The following is a 22,738-nucleotide window of genomic DNA, read 5'->3' on the forward strand; positions in this document are numbered from 1 at the left end:
CTCAGAATGTAATTTCTTAGAAAGAGATTTTTCAGAAAGTAGATAGAAGATTTATTTCAGACCCGTAATGTTTAAGCTCTGTCCATTTTTATGTACTTCTATATATTTATCCTGTTAGTGCACATTTACTGAAGCATGGGTTTAATCATGTTTTCTCCAGGCCAGTTAGCCTTCAAACCAACCTGCCAGCTTTAAAAATCCACTGCAAAAAACATCCACACACCCAAACCCCAGTGAGTAGTATGTTTCACAGTGTGTTCAACACAGCATGCCTTAGTGATGGCCTTCAAAAAAAGCAATAAATAACATGACAGGGCAGACAAATCTGTTTGGCATACACAAACCTTGTATAAGACAGAATGTTTTTGCTTCTCTCTGCTTGGGAGTTGGTGTTCATTACTCTATAAGCGTGGCTAAGCTTCTCCGAGAGAGCCCTCTGCTGTCAGGAAGAGCCTGATGCTTAAACTTTGATTACTTCACTTTCTTTAAATTCACTTACACACAACAATAATAATAATAATAATAATAATAATAATAATAATCATCATCATCATTATAATTATATTTATATAATCTCGTATTGAATCTGTGTGTGTGTGTGTGTGTGTGTGTGTGTGCGCGTGTGTGTGCGTGTGTGTGTGTGTGTGAGTTTAAATTCTTCCCAGATTTTAGCTTGTGTGTAGTACATAAAGTGAGAAATTCTGGGTATTTGCTGATTGGCTGGTTAAAAAAAAAAACCACACACACACACATTTTAAAATGTTTTTCATTACACTTTTTACACATAAAATCACATTAGAATGCAGGGCAGTTTGAGCTATTAAAGAGGGAAATGTGTGGTACAAACACCAAATAATTGTATCATTTTATAATACTCTTGGTGTTACTAAAGTTCACTGAAATACCAGTTTGGTATTAAAGGTATTAAGAAGAAACTAGTTCCAAGTCCAAAGCCATAAAGAACCAAGATAATAAACAGAATTCTGGCTTTTTGTATGTACATAAAATTTTCTTGGTACTATTAAAACTTTGTAAAATGTGCAAACTACTTATTTATTTAATACACAGAACTTAAAACAAATGAAGATAAAAACTATACATTTCATAGATCTATTTGCTCTATTTTGCTGCCCCTTCTACATGTACTGTACAGTATATGCTCATTCAAAAAATGATATGAAAGCAGTTCCAAACAATAAGGCCAAATAAATAAGTAATCACAGGCTTTTTCAGGCTCCGTGTGTTATTGACCCTGATGAATGTTTTTTGTGGTGTTATTACTCACTCTGCTCCAATCAGCACTGAAATCTTTACGCAGTAATTGATTCCCTGCTAGTCCGACTTGCCCTGCAAGAGGTTTAATAATCTGCGGAAAATTTGCATCTGCAGGAAACTAGGCAAAGTAGAAAATATGCACCCCACAGTTTAATGGTACATATTCTCAACAGCAGTGTTGTTAAGATCAAATAAAGAGTATAATAAAGGTCTTTTATACCTTTGAGATTATATTGTGATTGTGTGTTTTAAGGAAACAGCAACGCTAGTAGTCGCAAAGCAATGCGATGCTGTGCAGACAGCGTGGTTCCGAAATCTGAGTCTACTTGCAAGCAAGAACAATGTTGAATGAGATGAGAGATTATTCTCAGTGACTGAAAAAGAAATAAACAAATTATTAACAAGTGGGTGAGTCCAGTCTTGAGGTTCCATTCAACCCTTGTAAAATTTGAATATTTATTTCTTTTCATTCTTTACTGAATAGCATATGGGTGTGTGAGTGTGTGTGGGATTGTACAATGTGACGGGTTGGCACCTCGTCTTGTGCCCGCAGTCCTCTGCCATAGGCTTTGTGTTTCCCAAGACCCTGTGTAGAATGAGACGTACAGAAAATAGACAGATACTTGGATTTATAACTCTTTTCAATCTAGCATTAACTTCCTTCCATCTTTGTGGTATTCAGCTGTTGCAACTTCCTTTTGATTAAGTGGCTTTAAAATAATTCTGAATATATATACAGTATATATAGTCTATAGGCATAATGTGTTAACAGGGTTGGGTGAATGTTGTGGGATAAGTTATGGATTCACACTTTGGGGGAAAAAATAAAAAGTTTCTAATGATTACATTAAATGGTAAAATGTAGTAGTTGTATTGCAACAGCTATATATGGTTGAAATGACAATAAATGCTATATTGACTTCCTGGCTTCTTGACTTCTATTGGGCTAAGACAGATAAATAAGAATTTTAGGTTTTAGTAATAATATTTTAAGAAACATGCACACAGGTTGATATGAGGGACTTTGCACCGGACTCCTTTTACTTTATGTACTTATTTTTAATCCTGATATCAGCGGACACAAACGGCACCCACATCAATTACCGTGTGATCAAAACATCAGTGTGAGCAGGATGCGTATATTCAACTCTATTCCAGTTTAATGTGCCGACTTACAGCTAAACAGCTTAAAATGTATTCATTTTAACATGTTCCTGGATAACAGCTTTTTTTATCTGAAATAACATTGTCATATGTACATTTAATGGGTAAATATTACATATGTGATTTAATTATTGATATCAATAAATACAGTGTCGGATTCAGGCATTTTACACCAGACAGCTTACGTATTCCTGCAAACTCTGTGCATGAACATGTGTACGGATGAAGCAGAGGTGCTCAGTAGGTGATCAGCATCCAAGAATAGCAGGAAACAGATGTCACTGTACTACAGAGGAAGGGATCTGCACAGCAGGTGCTGGAGTAGAGCCTTGGGGCTGACCTACAGCACAAAACATGGACTAAAAAAAAAAAAGAGGACAGACAAGACAAGGATAACTGAATCCAGCACCGCAAACACATTTAGCTCAGTCTGCTTTATGAAGCAAAATGTTGTTGAACTATTCCAACACCTAAAGATAAATATGGCATTTAAAAAAATGTAATCTTGCCTTTTAATAATCTTTTTTTTTTTTTTTTTTTTTTTTTTTTTATATGTAGATGACTGCAGAGGCCATCCTGCGACTTGCTACCGATCCTGTGCTTCCCTTCTTGCCCTTGGATATAGCACTGGACATTCAAAATAAACTCAAAGGTAATGTTGTCTCTAAAAGTTTTACCAGGAGCAACCGGGTCCAATAAATGGGATAGCAAGGTTCCTTTATAAAAACAGGACATCTATCTACCTTTCACATCAGATTATATGCTATTAATAAATGTCTTAAGTTTTATTTATTTATTTATTTATTTGGAACCTGGCACAACAACAGTCATAACAAAACACACACTATGATATAAAAAACAACCCTAAGGCTGATTTTTACTTTCTAGCCCTGACTGTAGATTCCTTACTATCAGTGTCAGGTGATTATATGCACCCTAGATTTAATCACCACATTTATGATATTTTTCAGCCAACATCACTATCAGCAATGACTGAAAAGTGTGTCAGGATGTCAGGTCAATGACAGAATTTCCCAGAACACACTGCAGCCTACAAATATGGCTGCACTCTCAGATCTCGTCACATTCACGTTAACTTGACTTCTAATCACAACAAAATCAATCCCACACAGTACATAAGGACTTTGGGAATGTGGTAGCCTAGTATTTAAGTTGTTGGACTACCAACCGGATGGTTGTGATTTTGAATCTCAGGTCCACCAAGCTGCTACTACTGGGCCCTTTGGCAAAGCCCTTAACCCTCCATTGCTCAGTTTTATATTGAAAAAAAGATAAAAATGTAAGTCGCTTTGAAAAAGGGTGTCTGGCAAATGTCATACATGCAAATATAATGTCTCCTGTTCCACACTCACACTGTGAGGTAATGCGCTGTGTATCACCAAACCTATTTCTGTGCAGCGTTATTCTGGTTTTTCTTCTCAATGCAGATTTTGGCTTTTGCCCAAATTTCGATGTTTGCCGATCGCCTGACCCTAGTCAGTAATTAACCTTATTTTTGGATATAATTTTTTTAACACTGTTTTGGTTTTGTTCACCAGCCCCTGTAATAAAACCTCAAGCTGCATTTGCATCTGTCTTCACCTTCATCTCAAAACAATATCTAATACAATGATGAACACAAGCTATGAGTTCTGTAATGAACACAAGCTATCATCCTATTGTCACAAAATGCAGAATTTCAGGTGGGAAAAAAATTAAATGAAGAAGAGACTTTTTTTCTTCCAGCCAAAGCTATTCTAAATAAGCAGGTTACTCAGGCATAATGGCATTTTATTCCCAGCAGTTTTTGAAAAAGGAGCCATCGATTAGACTGGCCCCAAAAGCTAGAAAATAAAAGTGGTGCACATTTAATCATGAGACAACTTCATCAAGAGGAACCCAGGGGTCGTAATCAGCTCTGAGCTCTGGCCTACTATTCATTTGTGCCTGCCCTGTCCCACTTGCAGAGCTGAATTTCTTTCAATAATATTAAATTATGATGCTGAGGGCCTCGTATATCCATCCGTGTCACCTCTCATTCTGCAGAAAGAGTAACGGAGAGTCAGGGCTCCCCCCTGAGTCCTCTCTGTGGCGCTGTGCTTCTCACATTAAATATTCATGCAGACACAGAGCGGGACAGGTGAGGTGCATAATTGCCACATAATCCTGTCTCATACAGACAGCCTCCAAAGCCATAAAGCTGTAAAGTATTAATATATCATCAGCCCCTTCCACTACACACATGAACCCACCCACACACACTCACACATCTGCAGCTGCTTAGTGATGCAAGCACGAAGTGTCACAGAGACTTGTGATGCATGAGAGAAACAGCAATCTGTTTAAAGTAAATGAATTTGGGTCATGTCCTGGATCATATGACACATTATTGTGAATATTTATATTTTATATTATAGAAATTCTCAAATCTGATGCTGATTTATTTCTTATGACTGTGAGGTAAATCAAAGGTTTATATTAATGTACTGGTTGTAATATATTATAGTAACAGCTCATTCAAACAGATTACTACGGTGGACACTGCACATACTGTAGTGTAAGGCTAACGACGGATAAAAATGGGAAGATTTCTTTAAGGAGACATTCATTTAACACGCTTTGTAAAAGATGGAGGTAAAAAAAAAAAGCCTAAGTGTGGAAGTCATGGCAATTTGTGGTACTTTGTGGTAACTTGCTACTGCTTCGTCTTCTTCATTAAAAAACAGTTAAGAAAATGCACTTTTATATTATAGGTTCTATAAGAAATAAGATTTGACCATTTGTTTTGGTGAAAAGAACATATGTATGGAACTATATTTTCTGAAAAGATTTAGAATAAATGAAGCCAGTTCTAGGAAGTCTTTCTATGTATTTTTTTTTTGTTGTTTGTTTGTTTGGTTTTTTAATTTAATGGACCATTAACAGTTTGATACAACTTAGTATGAAGAGGTCAGATCAGAGTTGCATACCAGCTCAAATAGGCCAATCCAGTCTCGATTTCATGTGCTACTGATGCACCACATTTGCCTGTACCGTTTTAGAATTGGGACCCCCTTTAATAGTGTAATGTTATAGATAGATATATAAAGCAGTGCGGCTGAATTTCATAGCAGTTCCGGCTGTTACATGAATGGTAGGTTAAACTGAATGTGCTCGTTCTATATTACATAATCGTTTCGAATTAAACATTGATTTAAAAAAAAAAACACGATGTTGTTAAACCAAGTATAACTGTTTAATGTTAATATATTTATACTGTGACTGTTTAGCACAGTTCACAACACAACACTCGGACATTCCATTACAACATTAAAAAAAATTGAAGAAAACTCCTTAGTTGACGGTACAGGTGCAAATATTGCTTTATTTACATCCTTTATAAATGATACATCCCCACAGCATCTCTGAGTCACTTTTCTTTTTCGTCATTTGCAGAGAGTCTTGCTAGCTTAACAATAAATGATTTATTTATATTGTCTGAAGCGGTGAAGGAGACCAAATGAGGTTCTGAACTAATGCTTTTAATTTGTGACCACCTACAGACTGATTTACTGCATAGTACATTTTGCCTAGCAATAAATATGTAGCATAAAAGCTTGGTGGATTAATAATTCCAGACAGTTGAGCGAGTTCTGTCACTCTTTCATCTCAGATATGGCTGCTGATTTAGCTGATCTAGCTGATCAAACGCCACATGAAATAGAAGTAACGAGATGAGCTGTGTACAATTAAATCATTCACCCGGGTACGCGTTGTATGTTAGATTACAACAGCAGTTTGAAACCCATCACCAGTTTAAGTTCTGGACAATGCGCTGACTGCATAATTGGCTCTTGTTCCCTATGGCTTTCCTTTTTTCCACCTCTAAAGCAGCTCATCAGGTTGTAATCAATCTCTATCTGAGTCAGATGTGAAAGAGAGTGAAAATGACAAAAACACCTCGTATAGCAGCACTGAAGCCGAGAGCCACGGTTGCACACTTTTCTGCATGTAACGAAGAAAGCGCAGGTGCGGTGTGAAAAGGTGCAGAGCCAGATAACAACGTCCTTGCGAAATGAAAGGGCGTTCACACAATGAGTTTTCCAAATGCCATTTGAAAGCTTACGTGACAATTTTTCTAGCATCTGCCCAGGGCATTGACGCTTTGTTTTCTATGTCTTGCTTTCCCACATCGTGTCCTTGGCTCAGGACTTTTGCGCATTCTCACTTTACTTTCAAACGTGATATTTTCAAGTTTCTCCTTTGATTTGTTACACTTAAGGCTTCGCTGGGCCCACGCCAGCACCACTGTCCCTCCACGTCCTCAGCAGCCCCTCCCTCTACCCCTGTGTCAGAGTGGGTGATAGATTACAGCAATCCTCCCACATATTTCATAAGCGCTGTTCTCCCTGCAGAGCGAGGGACATGGAAGTTTGTGGAGTGGGAACGGCTTCTTTTGCTATATTTATCCTCACTTTCTTTCTCTCCTCCGATGACTTGTACAGCACGCATATTCTCCAGTGGCTAGAATTTTCTTGACTAACATCTTTCTCACTTTATCAGACACACACACACACACACACACACACACACACAGATACATGTACACACACTTACTGCAGAAGCACCCACCTCACCCACGCCAAAGCACAGCATCTGACAGTAGCCAAGGTTAATTACAGACAAGTTAAACTGAACTCGAATATTTTGTGCACTGTAAACAAACAGACCATCTTTGGAACCCAGGAGCACGGACGTTGCTGGTTGTACATTTCTCATATTTAAATTCAGTTTGATGTTTCTATCTCCTAATTATATTTTGTTGAAGAGCACTCACGCCCAGCCTGCTCACTGTGGATCAACAGTTCATGTCTGGTCACATGTCATGAGGCTATTAAAATGGACTTGGGATTAACATTATGTAACAATCGCAGCTTGTAATAATTTACAAGAGTGTTGTATAATTGGAGCGCAACAGCAAAATTAAAAGTAGCGTGTTGCATTTTGATTTGGTCATGGCTGTTACGCTGACTGAACAGCCTCCTCTAATTACTGACCTTACTAGAGCCTGTTTGCACTGCAGATGCGCTCATTTCCTCACACTCATTTTAGCAGAGATGTAAATGCTTTTCTTATAGTTTTTTTGTTTACACATTTATCCATAATAACAATAGAATTAATGATGTCGTAGTATTATAAATCTTACATCAATACATGTACCCTTTTACCTCTATTTCCCTCTCCCTCATATTTTCCTTTTTCTTCTTCTTCCTCTTCCTCTTCTTCTTCTTCTTCTTCTTCTGATAATAATAATAATAATAATAACAATAATAATAACAATAATAATAACAATTAGTATTGTTATTATTATTGTTATTATTATTGTTATTATTATTGTTATTATTATACATTTATTATATGTTTTTTTAAATCTCATATCATGTTTGAAACACAGGCAGCCAAAAAATCATAATAAAAAAGGACCAATAACTATTAAAAATATACAGATATACAAAATGCATTTCAGTGGCCTTGTAATATGCAATTCATTTGCATCTTTGGTTTTGTTGCTATTTTTTTTTACTTCCCCCATTAAACTCACTTGATGAGACATCACACACAGACACACACACATATGTACACACTATACACAGACCTTTTTGTCTTAATATACTTGTAAGGATCTACAGATGTAGCTTTTAATGCAGCCAATTAATGTTATGCCTGCAACTAAATCTAGCAGTAACTATACTTCAGTAACGGAAAATGTGAAAAAATAAAAATAAAATAAAACAAAATACATAAATATATAAATAAAATATACTACTATTTATTATTGGTATTATTATTATTATTAGTATAATTTGTAGTAGTTATTGTAATAATAATAATAATAATAATAATAATAATAATAATAATAATAATAATGTTTAATAACATTTAAAATGACATAATTAAAATATATATAATTATATAAATATAATTCAAATATATAATTAATATATTAATAACGTTTGTCTTTGGGACCATCTAAAAGTTCCCACAAATCTCAGATATTTTTATCCTTCTGGTACCCCATTAAATTTGTTTCTGAATGAATATATAGAAATCTCTCACTATTTCTACTTATCCAGTAATGTATAAGCTAATGCAGAAGTTAACATTTGTCTTCAAAAATTCATGAGCATCTAGGATTTTTGCCAGACGCCTTTGCTACAGGTATGACAATCTATTAATGATGATTCACACACTTTATTCTCTTTAATCCTTAATAAACCATTTTAGTTTCTCTCTCTTCCATGTGTCATTCCACAGATGACCCATTAACCAGACCTGATCTTCTGGCTGCTGCTGCATCCTTGCGAGACAATTCTGGCTTTTTCCAGTCAGATATTATGCGCCCAGCCAACGACCCAGAGGAGCGCGAACCTTCCCATGTGCGCATGCTGAACGACATACTGCGAGACCTGGAGAAAAGCTTTCTCATTTCAGACCCGCCTCAGGGCTTTTCACGGTAAGCACATCCAGCCTAAAGTAATGTTTATACAATACCCGTTTCACACATAGCTACTTAGACTTTCACTTCATTAGTGCAAAATTTGTTCTTACCTTTTTTACACTACTTATAATGTTTATTATCTAAAGCATCAGTGAGAGAATTCTCTTTAGCTTTAGATACTGAGCTCAATAATTAATTAAGCAACTGGACTGTACAGTAACTGAATGAAATGTTTATATGAAGGAACAGATGTAATGTTTATGTAGGCTTTATTTATAATGTAGGCATAATAAATGAGAATCCATGCTTCATGCATGCCGAAATCAGTTTAAATATACCATCAAGGGATTTTTATGGGCATGTAGGAAAGCAATGACTTGGTTCAGACTCCATAATGTGGTTCCAGGCTCCCATCATTCATACTAATAAACCAATACTCTGGGGCATAAGAGAGTATTCTGCAGCAAACCTTAGTCCAACTTGTGAATTTGAGGATAATATAGCAATTTGTACATCAATCCAATGAAACCTGGGCCCAAGGTTTGGTTAGTTTTACTTTTAATGAAATAAGCTCTTCTTTAATAGAATGGCATGTTCAATACTACACGTGACAACAGCTCTTTTTGGTTTGATGTTGTTAAATTGGATCTTTCAAGCTCTCGTTAGGAAATGAATAATGACATGATACTTCTCGTAGTCTATTGGGGCTGACTACTCAAGGCTGCACGGACATGCCGATTTGCATTTCTGTCAAATACATTCACCCCACTCAAGCCTGCCTGTAAGAAAACACTCAATTGTATTTCCTCCAAATAGTTCATGTGAATGAATTCCATGTACAAAGCTGGTGTACAATTTTTTTTATTATTATAGAATATTTAGTCAGATTTAAGCTTACTACAGATGGCAGAGATGGTTGCAGTTGCTTTATTATTAAAAGAAGACAAACAAACAGATCCAAAATCTCAAGAAAATTTGTGGGAAAATAAATGGCATATGAATGCCTCATGTACCACACATTACACATTACACACATACAGTAAATTTACAAAAACATAGAAGTCGGAAATTAATTCTGAAATCATGCTGGTGTGTCCTGGAATGAGAGAAAACCTTTTGTCCTTACTATCTCCATATGTATTTTTGTACATACACATATTATTATAGAATGAGCTTTTACAACGTGAGACTAAGACTTTGAGCTGCAAATATTTTGTTTATTGTTGTAAAATATACCATTTACCATCTCTTTGAAATCTCTTTTTCATTTTGTCCCAAATTCATGCACGCATATAATCCGCTGTTATGACACACACACACACACACACACACACACACACACACACACACACACATTCACACACGCACACACAAACATGTACACACATTGATCTAACTTATGGGGGCCCATCACTGGCAGAGTTAGTAATGAAGCTAATGCAGCACACAAACACCATGAGTCATTTGTTAAATGGCAAACTGTTTTGGAACTAACTGTGCTAAACCACTTGGAATATCCAAATATTACCAGGTGGCACTGGCTACAGAATGTGAACCATTATTTTGTACTGAATCCAGGATTAGGCTCTGTCTCTGTATGTTTAATGTCAAGAGCTGAAAATGTCAAGTATTTAAATACTCAGCTGTGAGGAAGAATGACGATCATTTCATGTTCGTCCATATGTACACATTGGAACTTGATTCATTTCCCTTGCTGTTTATAGAACAAATTTCTGTTTGTGAAATCGGTGGCATTAAATTTTACATAAAACTTCTGAGGGAATGTCTATGGAACTGGTTTAGTCACTATGTTACAAATGTATACACTCTTTGAGAAGGTGCCTTAAGAGTTATTATATAGTATGTTATAGACAGATAGGTGTTTGTAGCTTATTTTACTTTCACCCTAAGTGACAGGGCAATCATCTGTCTAAACAGTGCTAATCTTCCATTGAACACTTTAAAAGCTTATAGGTTCTATATAGAACCATATACCAGAAGGTCTTTTCACTGTCTCTTCAGAAAGCTACAGCCAATAACTAGCTAAACAACCACTGGATTTTGTTATCAAACAGAACAGTGTTTCTCTCCTTGCGGTGACTTTTCTTTGTGCTCCTAAGCAGCAACGTTAGATCGTTCCCCACAGAGCCAGGGGAGGTTTAAAGATACAGATTTGAGATTGATGGAAAGACGAGTGCAATCCGTGCTACGTGCGAGCGTTGTGTTTAAGTAATATTGCATCAATTCTGGATGAACCTTGTGTATCAAAGTCACCGCAGATCTCTGGTTTAAGACCTCTTATCTACTTCAATCACTCTCTTGCTATGTGGTTTTGGCATTCTGCTGCTTCATAATGTTTATAGACAGAAAAAAGTGAAGTGTTTTGTTCACTCGAGTTCATTGAAACACTTTCTATTGTCTCTGTGACAGAAAGTTGTAATCAGAAGCTAATCAAAAATTTGTGGAGTGATTTTAATTAAATTAGTGACAGGTGAATGTTGGATATGCACAGAAAAGCTACCAGTTGTCTCTATTAGTGGGGAGAGCTTTCTGGAAAGTGGACAATTTCTGCCTTTTTTTTTTTTTTTTGTCAGTCAGATGCAGTCATAGGAATGTGAGATTGTATGCAAAATTCCATTCTCCTATCTTTTGATTGAAAATAGTAGAACTCATGTATTTTGAGGGGTGTAAGTAAATTCACTTCGCATTTTCTTAATTTAAATACCTGTTCATGTTTTGCAAGCAAAGACACCTGGCTTATACAGGACAACAAATAACTTCCAAAAATATTTGAAAGCTACAACAACGATAAAAAGCTATCTTTATCGGAGAAAATATAAAAAAAAAAAATATTGAAAATTATGATGCCATTTCCAGTAAGGTAACATACCTGTAATAAGAATTGATACATTGTTTTTTGTGGTGCATTGTGGTATTTTCCCTGGACTAAACTTTCCAGTGCACTGAAAGGGCTTTGCGATTGAGACAACTCAAGTACCTGTATTACTGAGGAAAAGGTAATGCTTTATATCTAAAGTAATGAGCATGAATTTAACATAATAGTTTTGCTTCTAAATTTCTTCAGATGCCTGGATTTGATTCTGTGTGTGTTTACTTGTTTATGACTATGGATCATCCTGCACTATCTTTCTCTATGTAGTTACCCTGCCATGGATTTTTGGACTTGCACTTATAAGCAAGATGCTTAGAAAGTTCCTGCACATACATCTGGTTCTTAGATTCTTCATGTTCCACGATAATGAGGAGCCACCTAATGTATATCTTATCTTATCTATGTATCATGAAATCCACCATTAACCTGAGTGTTGACAATATAAGGAACAAAATATGACAGGGTGATTGGTTTTAAAGATATTATCCATGGCAGCGTAGCAATATATGGCCAAACACAGTCAGTTTAGTTATTCCTTTTATACCACAAAAACTAAGTCCCTGGAAAGGAGGGCTATAAAAACAAGCACATTAATTAAAACCATGTGACTTACAGCTGGCATTACTGTCATATCTGCTATTCTGAATATTCATCTAAGCCTTCTGAACAATCAGATTGGAAAATTCAAAAATTCAACAGTGCTGTGGTATTCTAAACAATTATTTGTTTGTTTGTTTATCAGACTATTCTATTATTACTCTCATATTAATACACTGAATATGTTTTTGAATTATGGATGTGGCTAATGTTTTATTTTGTTATGAAAGAATTTAAAGAAGAAGAAAAAATCCATTTGATTGTAAAACAGCTTAATTAGAAAAAACAAATTAAATGCATAATAGTACTAGATAGATAGATAGATAGATAGATAGATAGATAGATAGATAGATAGATAGATAGATAGATAGATAGATAGATAGATAGATAGATAGATAGATAGATAACAGATAATAATCTATTTATATGTATGCATTATTACTGTATTTCTTATCTGACCTGGATGTCACACTTGCCTTCTTCATCTTAGTACTTATTTGTTTCTGTTTCATTGATTGGTTACTTATTTGCAATTTCTTTTGAATCCACATTGCATTGTTCTGTACACACTGTTTAACATAGCTCATATTTGGGCTCAGTTTAGTAGAAATAGTATTCAAAATTATGCCTAATTCCTAACATCATGCCCCTTATCACAAGGCTTATTCTCACACGTGATAGTAATCCCTCATGAACCAATTCTTCTTCATCATCTTCTGTTACTCGGCCTGTAGACATACCCTGCCGAGTGGTGGATGGCTTCTCATGACTGTGGTCATGACCTGCTGAGGGGTAGATGATTTTTCTTGCGACTTGCTGTCACATTGGTGATTAGACTCATCAGAAACTGCTCAATCTCAGCTTTATCTTTTCTTTCTAGCTCAGTTTTCTCATCTAATTTTTTTTTTTAAGTTTTTAAAGTTAGATGTATTGTTACAACTCCTAGACGTTTGTTCAAAATTGTACATCCTGAGTATTACTTTTACAGTTTCGATATTTTCCCATCTCCCTAAAATGAAAAGGGGATGATTGATAGCTCACGTCCCTAAGTGGATGAGATTATATCACTCATGTACTGATGCTAGGTTAAAAGTCTGGTACTGAAGTTAAAATAGTCACTAAGGTGGTGAGCATTTGGTTTTGTAGAAAATTGCATGGCTTTTATACAAAGACATATAAAATGGTATGAAGGTTATGGTTAGGGCTAGAGGCAAGGTTAGTGGTAATATCTTTTCTTACAACATCATTCATAAAATCGAATGAAGATCACAACGCAACTGACGCTGGATGTGACATTAACACAAGGGCTTCTGCTCAGTTTGCTTGAATACAGAACTCTCTCTCTTTTTTTAAGAGGCGGGCACAGAAGATGTTTTCTGGGGATTTCTATTCATTCATTCATTCATTCATCTTCAGAAACTGCTTTATCCTGGTCAGGGTTGTGATGGACTAGAATTTTAGTTCATTGTTTGTTAGTTTATTTATACACACATTCACAATATTTGCTACTTTACATAGCCAGTCCACCTATCTGTATGGACTATGGGAGGAGAACTTTCAGGAAACAGACACAGGAATGGCAGTGCCATAATGCAAAATTCTGAGGCCCACCCCTAGATATGCAAGCTGGGACCTCAGTGGGAAACAAATTATACAGTATATGTACAGTACATTATGCAGTGAATATACAATTATACATTATGTTAGTAATAAAAGCCTAGAGGTTATGTGTAACATCTTTAGCCTTTCTAGATAATATTAAGCTCGGTCATTTGTGGTTGAATGAAAGGATAGTCTCACCAAGACCAATTTTGCTAGCTAGTCATACTATGGCATCCAGAAATTCCCTTTTAAGAAGCTTAGTAAAATGTTCTGAGACAAATTGCTACTGTTACACAACACACATTTTAATTCACATCTAAGTCAAGAGAGTGTGCCTGAGAGAAGGAAAGTGTGAAAAATTGGAAAAAAGGCCTGTCAGCCTTTGTCCTGAGACTAGAAACCTTTGACATGTACGCCTATTAAAAAACCAAATTACCGTTGTAATAAATACACTTAATAATTCAAATAAGAATTCTCTTTCCACCTGTCCTTAGTTGAAAAATGCTTAGTGGGAGGTGCCCCGCATGGCTTGTGCCCCTCCCCTACACCAGCAGGGCATATGGAGAACATGCCCCCCACTGCTTGTCAAGAATTTGCTGAGATTAATGTCTCAGAGATTCCCTAAAAATATCAAATCTACAGGATTATTCTTAAAAAAAGGACAGATGAATAGAAAATTACAGTGAATTAATTATATATATTTTAAATTATTATAAGTCCTATATTTGTTCTCTCTTGATCGAGTTATGGTTGTATAAGTCACCTTTATCTCACCTATAGTTTGAAGGAGAGATTTAATGGCTTGATTTTTAGATAAGGTCCAGTGTGTCAAGGACCTTAACCTAAGAATAACCTATTTACAGATAAAGAATGGTCTCATTTTGTTCTGCTTAGGTGTGCAGCCAGTTAAACCAGCGAACCAGCAAAAAATCAATGTGCGGCCCAGAGCTGTTATGAGAAAGGCCCAAAGCATCTTATTTTTGCCCTACAAAAGTTCAAATAATAGTTCCTCAGCTTCAAGCTTCAATCGTACCTAAGTCCGTCAAGGTTGTAGGAGACATACTGGCATTGATTTTCTAAGTGTGTGCGCTTCCCTAGGAGTGAGTATTTCTGGGTGGTCATAGCAGACATTTGTGGATGTCTCCTTTATTAAAAGTGTGCTATTTAAAATATAGAAACAATCCATGAGCTGTCTGATCATCTTAGGTTAATTTTTTTCTTGATTTTTGTTTTGAAATGCCATGGGTTGTTTTTTTTTTTTGTTTTGCTTTTTTTTGTAATAATTGTCATATGCAATTTGAGATCTTCTATTTTATATCTTCTATTCAGTAGCAGTTTAGAACAAGAGCACACTTAATCAATGATTGGTACTGGCCTTGAAAAAATGAAAATAATTTCTTTAGATTATGTTATTTAAAGAAAAACAAAATCTGAACTGGATCTCTTCTGTTGCAGGAACATTCTCTATGGACTGAATACAAAATCTCAAGGCTTTGCCATCTTGAAGTCCTCTGCAGAAGATTTTACACACAACAGCGTGAATCGGTCTTTGTCCCAGGTGTTCAGCTCCATCTGTTCAGCTGATAAGCTCATCCAAAGTGGTCTCCAGCTTTTTGAGAATGATCCTAACGGTTCACTTTGAAACAATCACCGCAAAATGGTGCAAGGCCAGAACCAGACTTCATTAGGCATGAAAGACACGTTTGATAATGGAGTATGCGGAGGACACTTCTCTATCATGGATGGTACATGTGACTGATTTCACATGCATTTTCAAAGGAATCAGATATTTAAAGCTACTTGTGATTGAGAGATTTTATGAGATATTCTAAGGGGTTCAGATACATTATATTGCCAAATGTTTTGGAATAATTTCCACAGCCACATGTGTGTAAAAATCAATCACCCAGGCATGCAGACTTCTTCTACAAACATGTGTGAATGAATGGGTCACTCTCAGGAGCTCAGTGAATTCAAGCATCTTACAATGGTAGGTTGCCATCTATGCAGTAAGTTTATTCATGAATTTCCTCACTATTAAATATTCCATTGTCAGCTGTTATATAATATAAAATATTCCATTGTCAGCTGTTGGCATTATAACAGTAGAAGTAAAAGTAGAAGCAATTGGGCGCAACAGCAACTCAGCCACAATATGGTAGGTCAAGTAAAATCACCACCAGCACCAACTTTTTCAATCAATAGCTACCGACCTCCAAACTTCAAGTGGCCTATTTGCTCAAGTACAGTGCATAGAAAGCTTCACCCTTTCATGGGTTTCTCATGGCCAAGCAGCTGCATCCATGCCTTACATCACCAAGTGCAATGCAAAGCGTCTGATGCAGTGTTGCAAAGCAGGCCACCACTGGACTCAAAGCAGTGGAGACGTGTTTTCTGTAGTGACAAATCACGCATCTCTGTCTGGCAATCCGATGGATGAGTCTAGGTTTGGTTGTTGCCAGGACAACAGTCCTTGTCTGACTGCATTGTGCCAAGTGTTGGACTCGGCCCCTTACAATAGTTCCATTGAAAGTGCTTCAGCGTATTAAGACATTTTGGACAATTTCATGCTCCCAAATTTGTGGGAAAGGTTTGCCGATGGCCCCTTCCTGTTCCAACATGACTGCCCACTAGTATACAAAATCAAGGTTCATTAAGACATGGATGAGGGAGGTTGGACACAAATTCCCATAAATCGTCAAAAATACCGATAAACACACTCCTAAGTCTCCTAAAGCTTACCCAGAAGAGTTTAAGCTGTTATAACTGCCAAGTGTGGGCCAGCTCAATATTAAGCCCTACGGATTAAGAATGGGATGTCATTAAAGTTCATGTGCATGTAAAGGCAGATGTCCCAAAACATTTGGCAATATAGTGTGTTTCTCACCAATATCATGGCATATGTACAGAAAAACCCTACTGATGAATCTATAAAGAAGGTAAAGCTGTCCCAAAGGCCTAAATAAGGCACGCCATAATGGATCAGAATCAAATTATATTTTCTTCTCTCAAGAGTTTTACCTTTTATTTTTATACAAGTTATTTTAAAAGATACCAGAATTTTGTCTTCAGAGTGTCTTAGCATTTTTAAACTCAGGGAAGGTGGAAGGAAAATATATATATATATATGTATAAATTAATTAAAGTATTTTGTTTATTCAATTTTATAATTTATTACACCAGTAATGCACTAATTTTTATAAGGCACAATTTCAATAATGCTATTTTAAAAACAAGAGCTTACTGGCCATTAGGAAAATTTCTTCTTCTTTCTTTTGACTTAACTAAGATGTGTGCTTTGTAAGAATGATAGATTTTATTGTTTGTCTCTCAGAAAATTTTCTGAGCTGCTAAATGGGAAACTCCAAAATATAACTAGCTAGCAAAATTGGTACATGTTGAGACTGTCCTTTTATACAACAATGCACAACCAAGCATAATATTAGCTAGGAAGGCCTTTCTTTTTTCTTTTTTTTTTTTACACATAACCTCTATCATTTTTTTTATTTACTGTATAATGTATTGTATAATAGAAGTATGCTGTATAATTTCACACTGTGGTTCTCAGAAATGGGAGAACCAATTTGACAAAATCTTCTTTAATTTTGAGCCCTGTATTAGATTCATGTAACAAAAGCATTCATTTGGCACTTTCATTTATATACAGCCACTTTAAAGCATATTTACAGAGTGATTTTTTTTTTCTTCAAGTCAAACGGGTCATAACAGGTCTTGACAGTGTTAGTGTAACGATTTGAACTCATAAAACAGCTTATGCTCATTCACATTATTTACAGGTTCACTAAAAATGGGCAGAATACGATTGGAAAGAGACCATACAAATTTTTCAGTCTTCAGTTCTCCAGTATAAGTGAATCCACTGTAGCCTCAGTTCCTGGTTTTGGCCGACAGGAGTGAAATCTGATATGTTGTGCATTTTGACACTCATTTCTGCACACTATACTTGGCTATTTGTGTTAATGTAGCCATCCTGTCAGCTCGAACCCATCTGGGCATCCAACTCTGACCTCTTTCATCAACAAGCCATTTCTGAAACACAGTACTGCCACTCACTGGATGCTTTTGCCGTTCATTGGATATTATTTCCACCCTTTTGTGTAAACTGAAAAGAGACTGAAAAATCCTGTCTGAGATCAGCAGCCCTTCCATACAAGACAGCCGTGCTACAGTTACAGTCACTAAGATTACATTTTCCTCCATTCTGACGTTTCATGTAACATTATCTGGTTATTGGCCTGTATCTACATGATTTTATGCATCATGGTGCTGCATTGCATAACTTTCTCAACTTTGCCACGTCACTGGACATGCTCACATCCAGTATTCACCAACAGTTTATGTCACTCACGTTGCCAGAATTTGCCAGGTCTCAATGAAAAAAAATCTCGTGTCATTGCAAGTCACTGTATTACTGAAAATGTCAGAAGACATCAATTTCTGCATTATGTGAAAGAAAACACCATAGGTAAGAACCGTTGTACATGCAATGCACATACAATTTCTTCTTTTGGAGCAGTGTAATACGTCTGGGGCAGTTCAGAGTAAATAAATCACAATTACAAAGGGTTTCATTATTAGCTATGAATCATGTATCGATGTTTCTATAAATAAATAACTTATTTTATTGTTGTCAGCATTTGCACTATTGTTATGTTTCAATAAGAATTTCCATCTATCAGCTATTGTTTTTTTTTTGTTTGTTTGTTTTGGATGAATCTTTGATTAATAGGTTATTTAGGAATGCTTCAGGGAATTAGTTTGGCCATGAACTTTACATTATTGAAGTGCTTTAAATGAAATGCTTACAGTATATATACACAGATCAGGCATGACATTATAACACCTGACAGGTGAAGTACAGTATACACATCTCTTTATTATGTCAATTGTTAGTGAGTGGGATATATTAGGCAGCAAGTGAACATTTTATCCTTAAATTTGATATGTTAGAACAGGAAAAATAGGCAAGCGAAAGGATTTGAGAGAGTTTGACAAAGGTCAAATTGTGATGGCTAGCAACTGGGTCAGAGCATCTCCAAAACCGCATCTCTTGTGGGGTGTGACGGCTGGCCTGTGTGGTCCTGTCCAAGAGACGAGCTACTGTAGCTTAAATTGCTGAAGAAGTTAATTCTGATTCTGATGGAAAGGTGTCAGAATGCACAGAGTATCACAGTTTGTTGCTTATGGGGCTGCATACCCGCAGAGTTCCAATGCTGGCCCCTGTCCACTGCCAAAAGTGCCAACAATGGGCATGTGAGCACGTGGGCTGGGCACGTTTGTGTTGCTCACCTGGGGAACCATGGCAACAGGATGCACTATGGAAAGAAGGCGAGCCAGATGAGGCAGTGCGATGCTTTGGGCAATGTTCTGTTGGGAAACCTTGGGTCCTGCCATCTATGTGGATGTTACTTTGACACGTACCACCTACCTAAGCATTATTGCAGACCATGCACACCCTTTCAGGTATTCCCTGATGCCTGTGGCCTCTTTCAGCAGGATAATGTGCCCTGCCACAAAGCAAAAATGGTTCAGGAATGGTTTGAGAAGCACAAAAAAAAGCTCAATCCAATCGAGCATCTCGGTGATGTGCTGAACAAACATGTCACATCTATTTAGGCCCCACCTCGCAACTTACAGGACTTAAAGAATCTGTAGCTAATATCTTTGTGCAAAATACCACAGCAAACCTTCAGGGGTCTAGTGGAGTCCATGCAGGGCTGTTTTGGCAGCAGAAAGGGGTCCAAAATAATATTAAAAAGGGGGTCATAATGTTATGCCAGATCGGTGATGCAAAAATATCAACAATGTATACTTATTTTTTCTGCTGGCTTCTATGAGCTGTACCCTGTACCGTTTTCCAATTCGGAAATATTTATTAGTAAAACAAAACAAACCTGTATTACTTGAAACAGTACTCTCTACTTTTTTTGCAGCAAGCACACTGGATATATCTGGTTACATGATTAGGTCAAAGGAAATGTGTTTTTGCAAACATGCAATTATGCTTCATTTGAACAGTATGTAATAAATTTGGTAAATACTGTGTGCTGTAAGTAATAAATGATCAAACTTGCACTAAGATAGTAAGAAGTAAACTGGCAGTTTGTTATTTTGCCCTTGGCCATTTTTTCTCCAGCATGTACATACTGTGCAGAAGGAATAATTATATGTACTTGGTGTTTGAGTTCCTGTTGGCTGTTTATTAAAATGATCATAGGAAAACCTTGATCGGGTTTTTTCTTACTCTGCGCAATATTTATGTGGCGTTCTGATATATCTGAAGAGAAATGTAATTGACAGAGTGCATTGTTGGTAGTTTTTTCCACCTTTGTCATTTGAATGTACAGTATAAATTAAACAATAAATTCCCTGACATGCAGGCTGTCAGTGCAACAGTAGTCAAACACACAGCTCTCAATTAACATTGATATAAAACAGTAGAATGAGCTTTTTTACGTAGTAAATTAATATAAGTTGCAACTTGATTACCCTTGCAACCTAACATAATACGCATGAAATACATGGATACATAAACGTATTGTATTTTTCCAGTAATTGCTTTTTGTTTACGTTTCTGATTGCAGCAGTTCTGACCAAAATACTGAATCAGTGTTTTTTGTTTAGTTAGTTTGCTTTTGCTTTTTGATCTGATTACTCAGCAAATATATCATTCAATTTGGTGTTATGAATTTATGCACTTATTAAGATTCTAATCTATAAATAAGAAGTATACATCTCTTTTGTCCAGAGCCTGAATGATTAGAACTAGGTTAGAAATAGATGGAACTTTTGCGTAAACATGGCAACCCTGTATAGAAAAATAAACTTTCAGGGAAAACTGGCCTCATGAATGCAATCTGTGAACCCTAATAAACAGACAAACCCAACCATTTGGGAAGTCCAGTCTTCTTGTATAGATCAGTGAACAGCATGGAAAGGGGCAGTATAAGATGAATGCTTTCAACTACATCTCCTGCTTTTGACATGCTGCAGTGGGACATTTAATCCCAGTCACATTATACCACAAATAAGGCAGAATGTATAAATAATATATTTATTATATGCCAGATCTTTTAAGACATATATGGCTTCAAACAGAGAAATATGAAAGTACAAATTACTATTAATGCTAAATAAGCATGCATATTATAAAAAGCGGGGGCGGGGGGGGGGGGTGAATATTTCAAAAATTTGTGTGCATACTAAAATTATAAGTATTATAATTATTCCCACTAGAAATGTACAAATTTGAGTATGAATACTTATAATTTTAGTATGCATAATTAAAAAATAAGTATGCACATACATCTTTGAAGTACTTAAATTGTAAGTATGCATAACCAAAAATTAAGAATGCTAAATAAATAAACTCTCTTTAACTCTCCAAGTTATTTACAGACTAGGACTGAGACCGTACAACTCACTAAAAACGTACATAAAAAAATGTACTACACATGTAACAAATATGTTAAACAAAATTGTAAATAAGCATGGATATTACGTATACATATCTAAAATCTGAGTATGCACACTTGACTTTTAAGCATGCATACCAAAATAAAAAGTAATAACTGAGACAGACCATAGAATAAATGAACAAATTTACAGTGCAAATGAATGATTATAATAAAGATTAAAAGGATTATAAACCAGTCCTTCTGACTCACAGGGTCCATTGCTCTTGTGTAGATCAGAACAAAGCAATCTAGACTGGTTGTAACCAAGTTTTAACTGAGTCACTCCATGCCAATAATAGATTAATAAACTTGTTGATGTACAGTGCTAATGCAGTTCCCCAGCCTCGTTGACTCACTGTAAAGTGTACAGTGTAGGATGCAGAGTTTGACAGCTATCCCATCCCCTAAGTATACGCCTGAGGAGAGCATGGTTTACCTCCACAGTCGGCCTAACCAGGGAATGGGATAGCTGTCAAACTCTGCAATCTGTTTGAGTCTTTGGAAATCATTACAAAGCCGGAGAAGGAACAACCAGGCTTCAGTATGAAAATGATGGCAAACTCTGTCAGACTCTTCTATGATCTCACTCCTTAACATTTGGATGATCTTTTGCGTGCACAGAGCCCACGCTGCCTTCCAGTGCCTCATTGATGTCGTTCTCCACCCATACAAATACTTTGTGTCAGTCTATCACAATGACATCATACAGTACACTCCTCCACTTGGTTGGACTAGCTGTTCCAGGGGAACATCCTGGGAGCGCTTTGGAAGGCTGTAAGTGCCACCTGGGGTTGACCGAGGCACAGTACCTGGGGTACTGCATTGGGCGCTGGATGGTGATGCCGCGAGAGAAGAAAGTGGAGGCCGTCAGAGAGTACTCCCACGACCATGGCATCAGTAGCTAATGCAGTTCCCCAGCATCGTTGACTCACTGTAGAGTTGAAACTTAGCACTGAACCCTGTGTGCTAGAAGGAATGGTTTATAATTATGTTAATCTTTATTATAATCAATCATTTGGACTGCAAGTTTGTTAATCTATTCTGTGATCTGATCTGTCTTGGTTATAACTTTCAGAAATTTGGACACTATTTTGCGTACTTAAATTTTTGGTATGCATGCTTAAAATTCAAGTATGCATACTCAGATTTTAATGGGTGCATACTTAAAATTTTAGTATGCATATCACATTTAAGTATCTATACTCATCATTCATACTTAATATCCATACTTAGTTTGTGTATTTTTTTTTA

General features: G+C 36.3%; 1 protein-coding gene across 3 annotated transcripts in view; it reads left to right on the plus strand.

Annotated features, from left to right (window-relative positions):
* LOC113657924 (inactive N-acetylated-alpha-linked acidic dipeptidase-like protein 2) overlaps positions 1 to 20,242 on the plus strand; it is a 217,419-nt gene extending 197,177 nt beyond the window's left edge. For 2 of the 3 annotated variants that reach the window (XM_027170093.2, XM_047810598.1), the window contains exons 12-14: positions 2,998 to 3,091; positions 8,734 to 8,932; positions 15,465 to 20,240. In XM_027170093.2, coding sequence (XP_027025894.2) covers positions 2,998 to 3,091; positions 8,734 to 8,932; positions 15,465 to 15,651 — 480 coding nt within the window. In that variant the 3' untranslated portion in view covers positions 15,652 to 20,240. Of the gene's footprint in view, positions 1 to 2,997; positions 3,092 to 8,733; positions 8,933 to 15,464 lie in introns of all 3 variants that reach the window. The other variant, XM_027170096.2, reaches the window with a different exon arrangement.
* Positions 20,243 to 22,738: the final 2,496 nt, after the last annotated feature.

The sequence above is a fragment of the Tachysurus fulvidraco genome, chromosome 2 (genome assembly GCF_022655615.1).
Source record: "Tachysurus fulvidraco isolate hzauxx_2018 chromosome 2, HZAU_PFXX_2.0, whole genome shotgun sequence".
Taxonomy (NCBI): domain Eukaryota; kingdom Metazoa; phylum Chordata; class Actinopteri; order Siluriformes; family Bagridae; genus Tachysurus; species Tachysurus fulvidraco.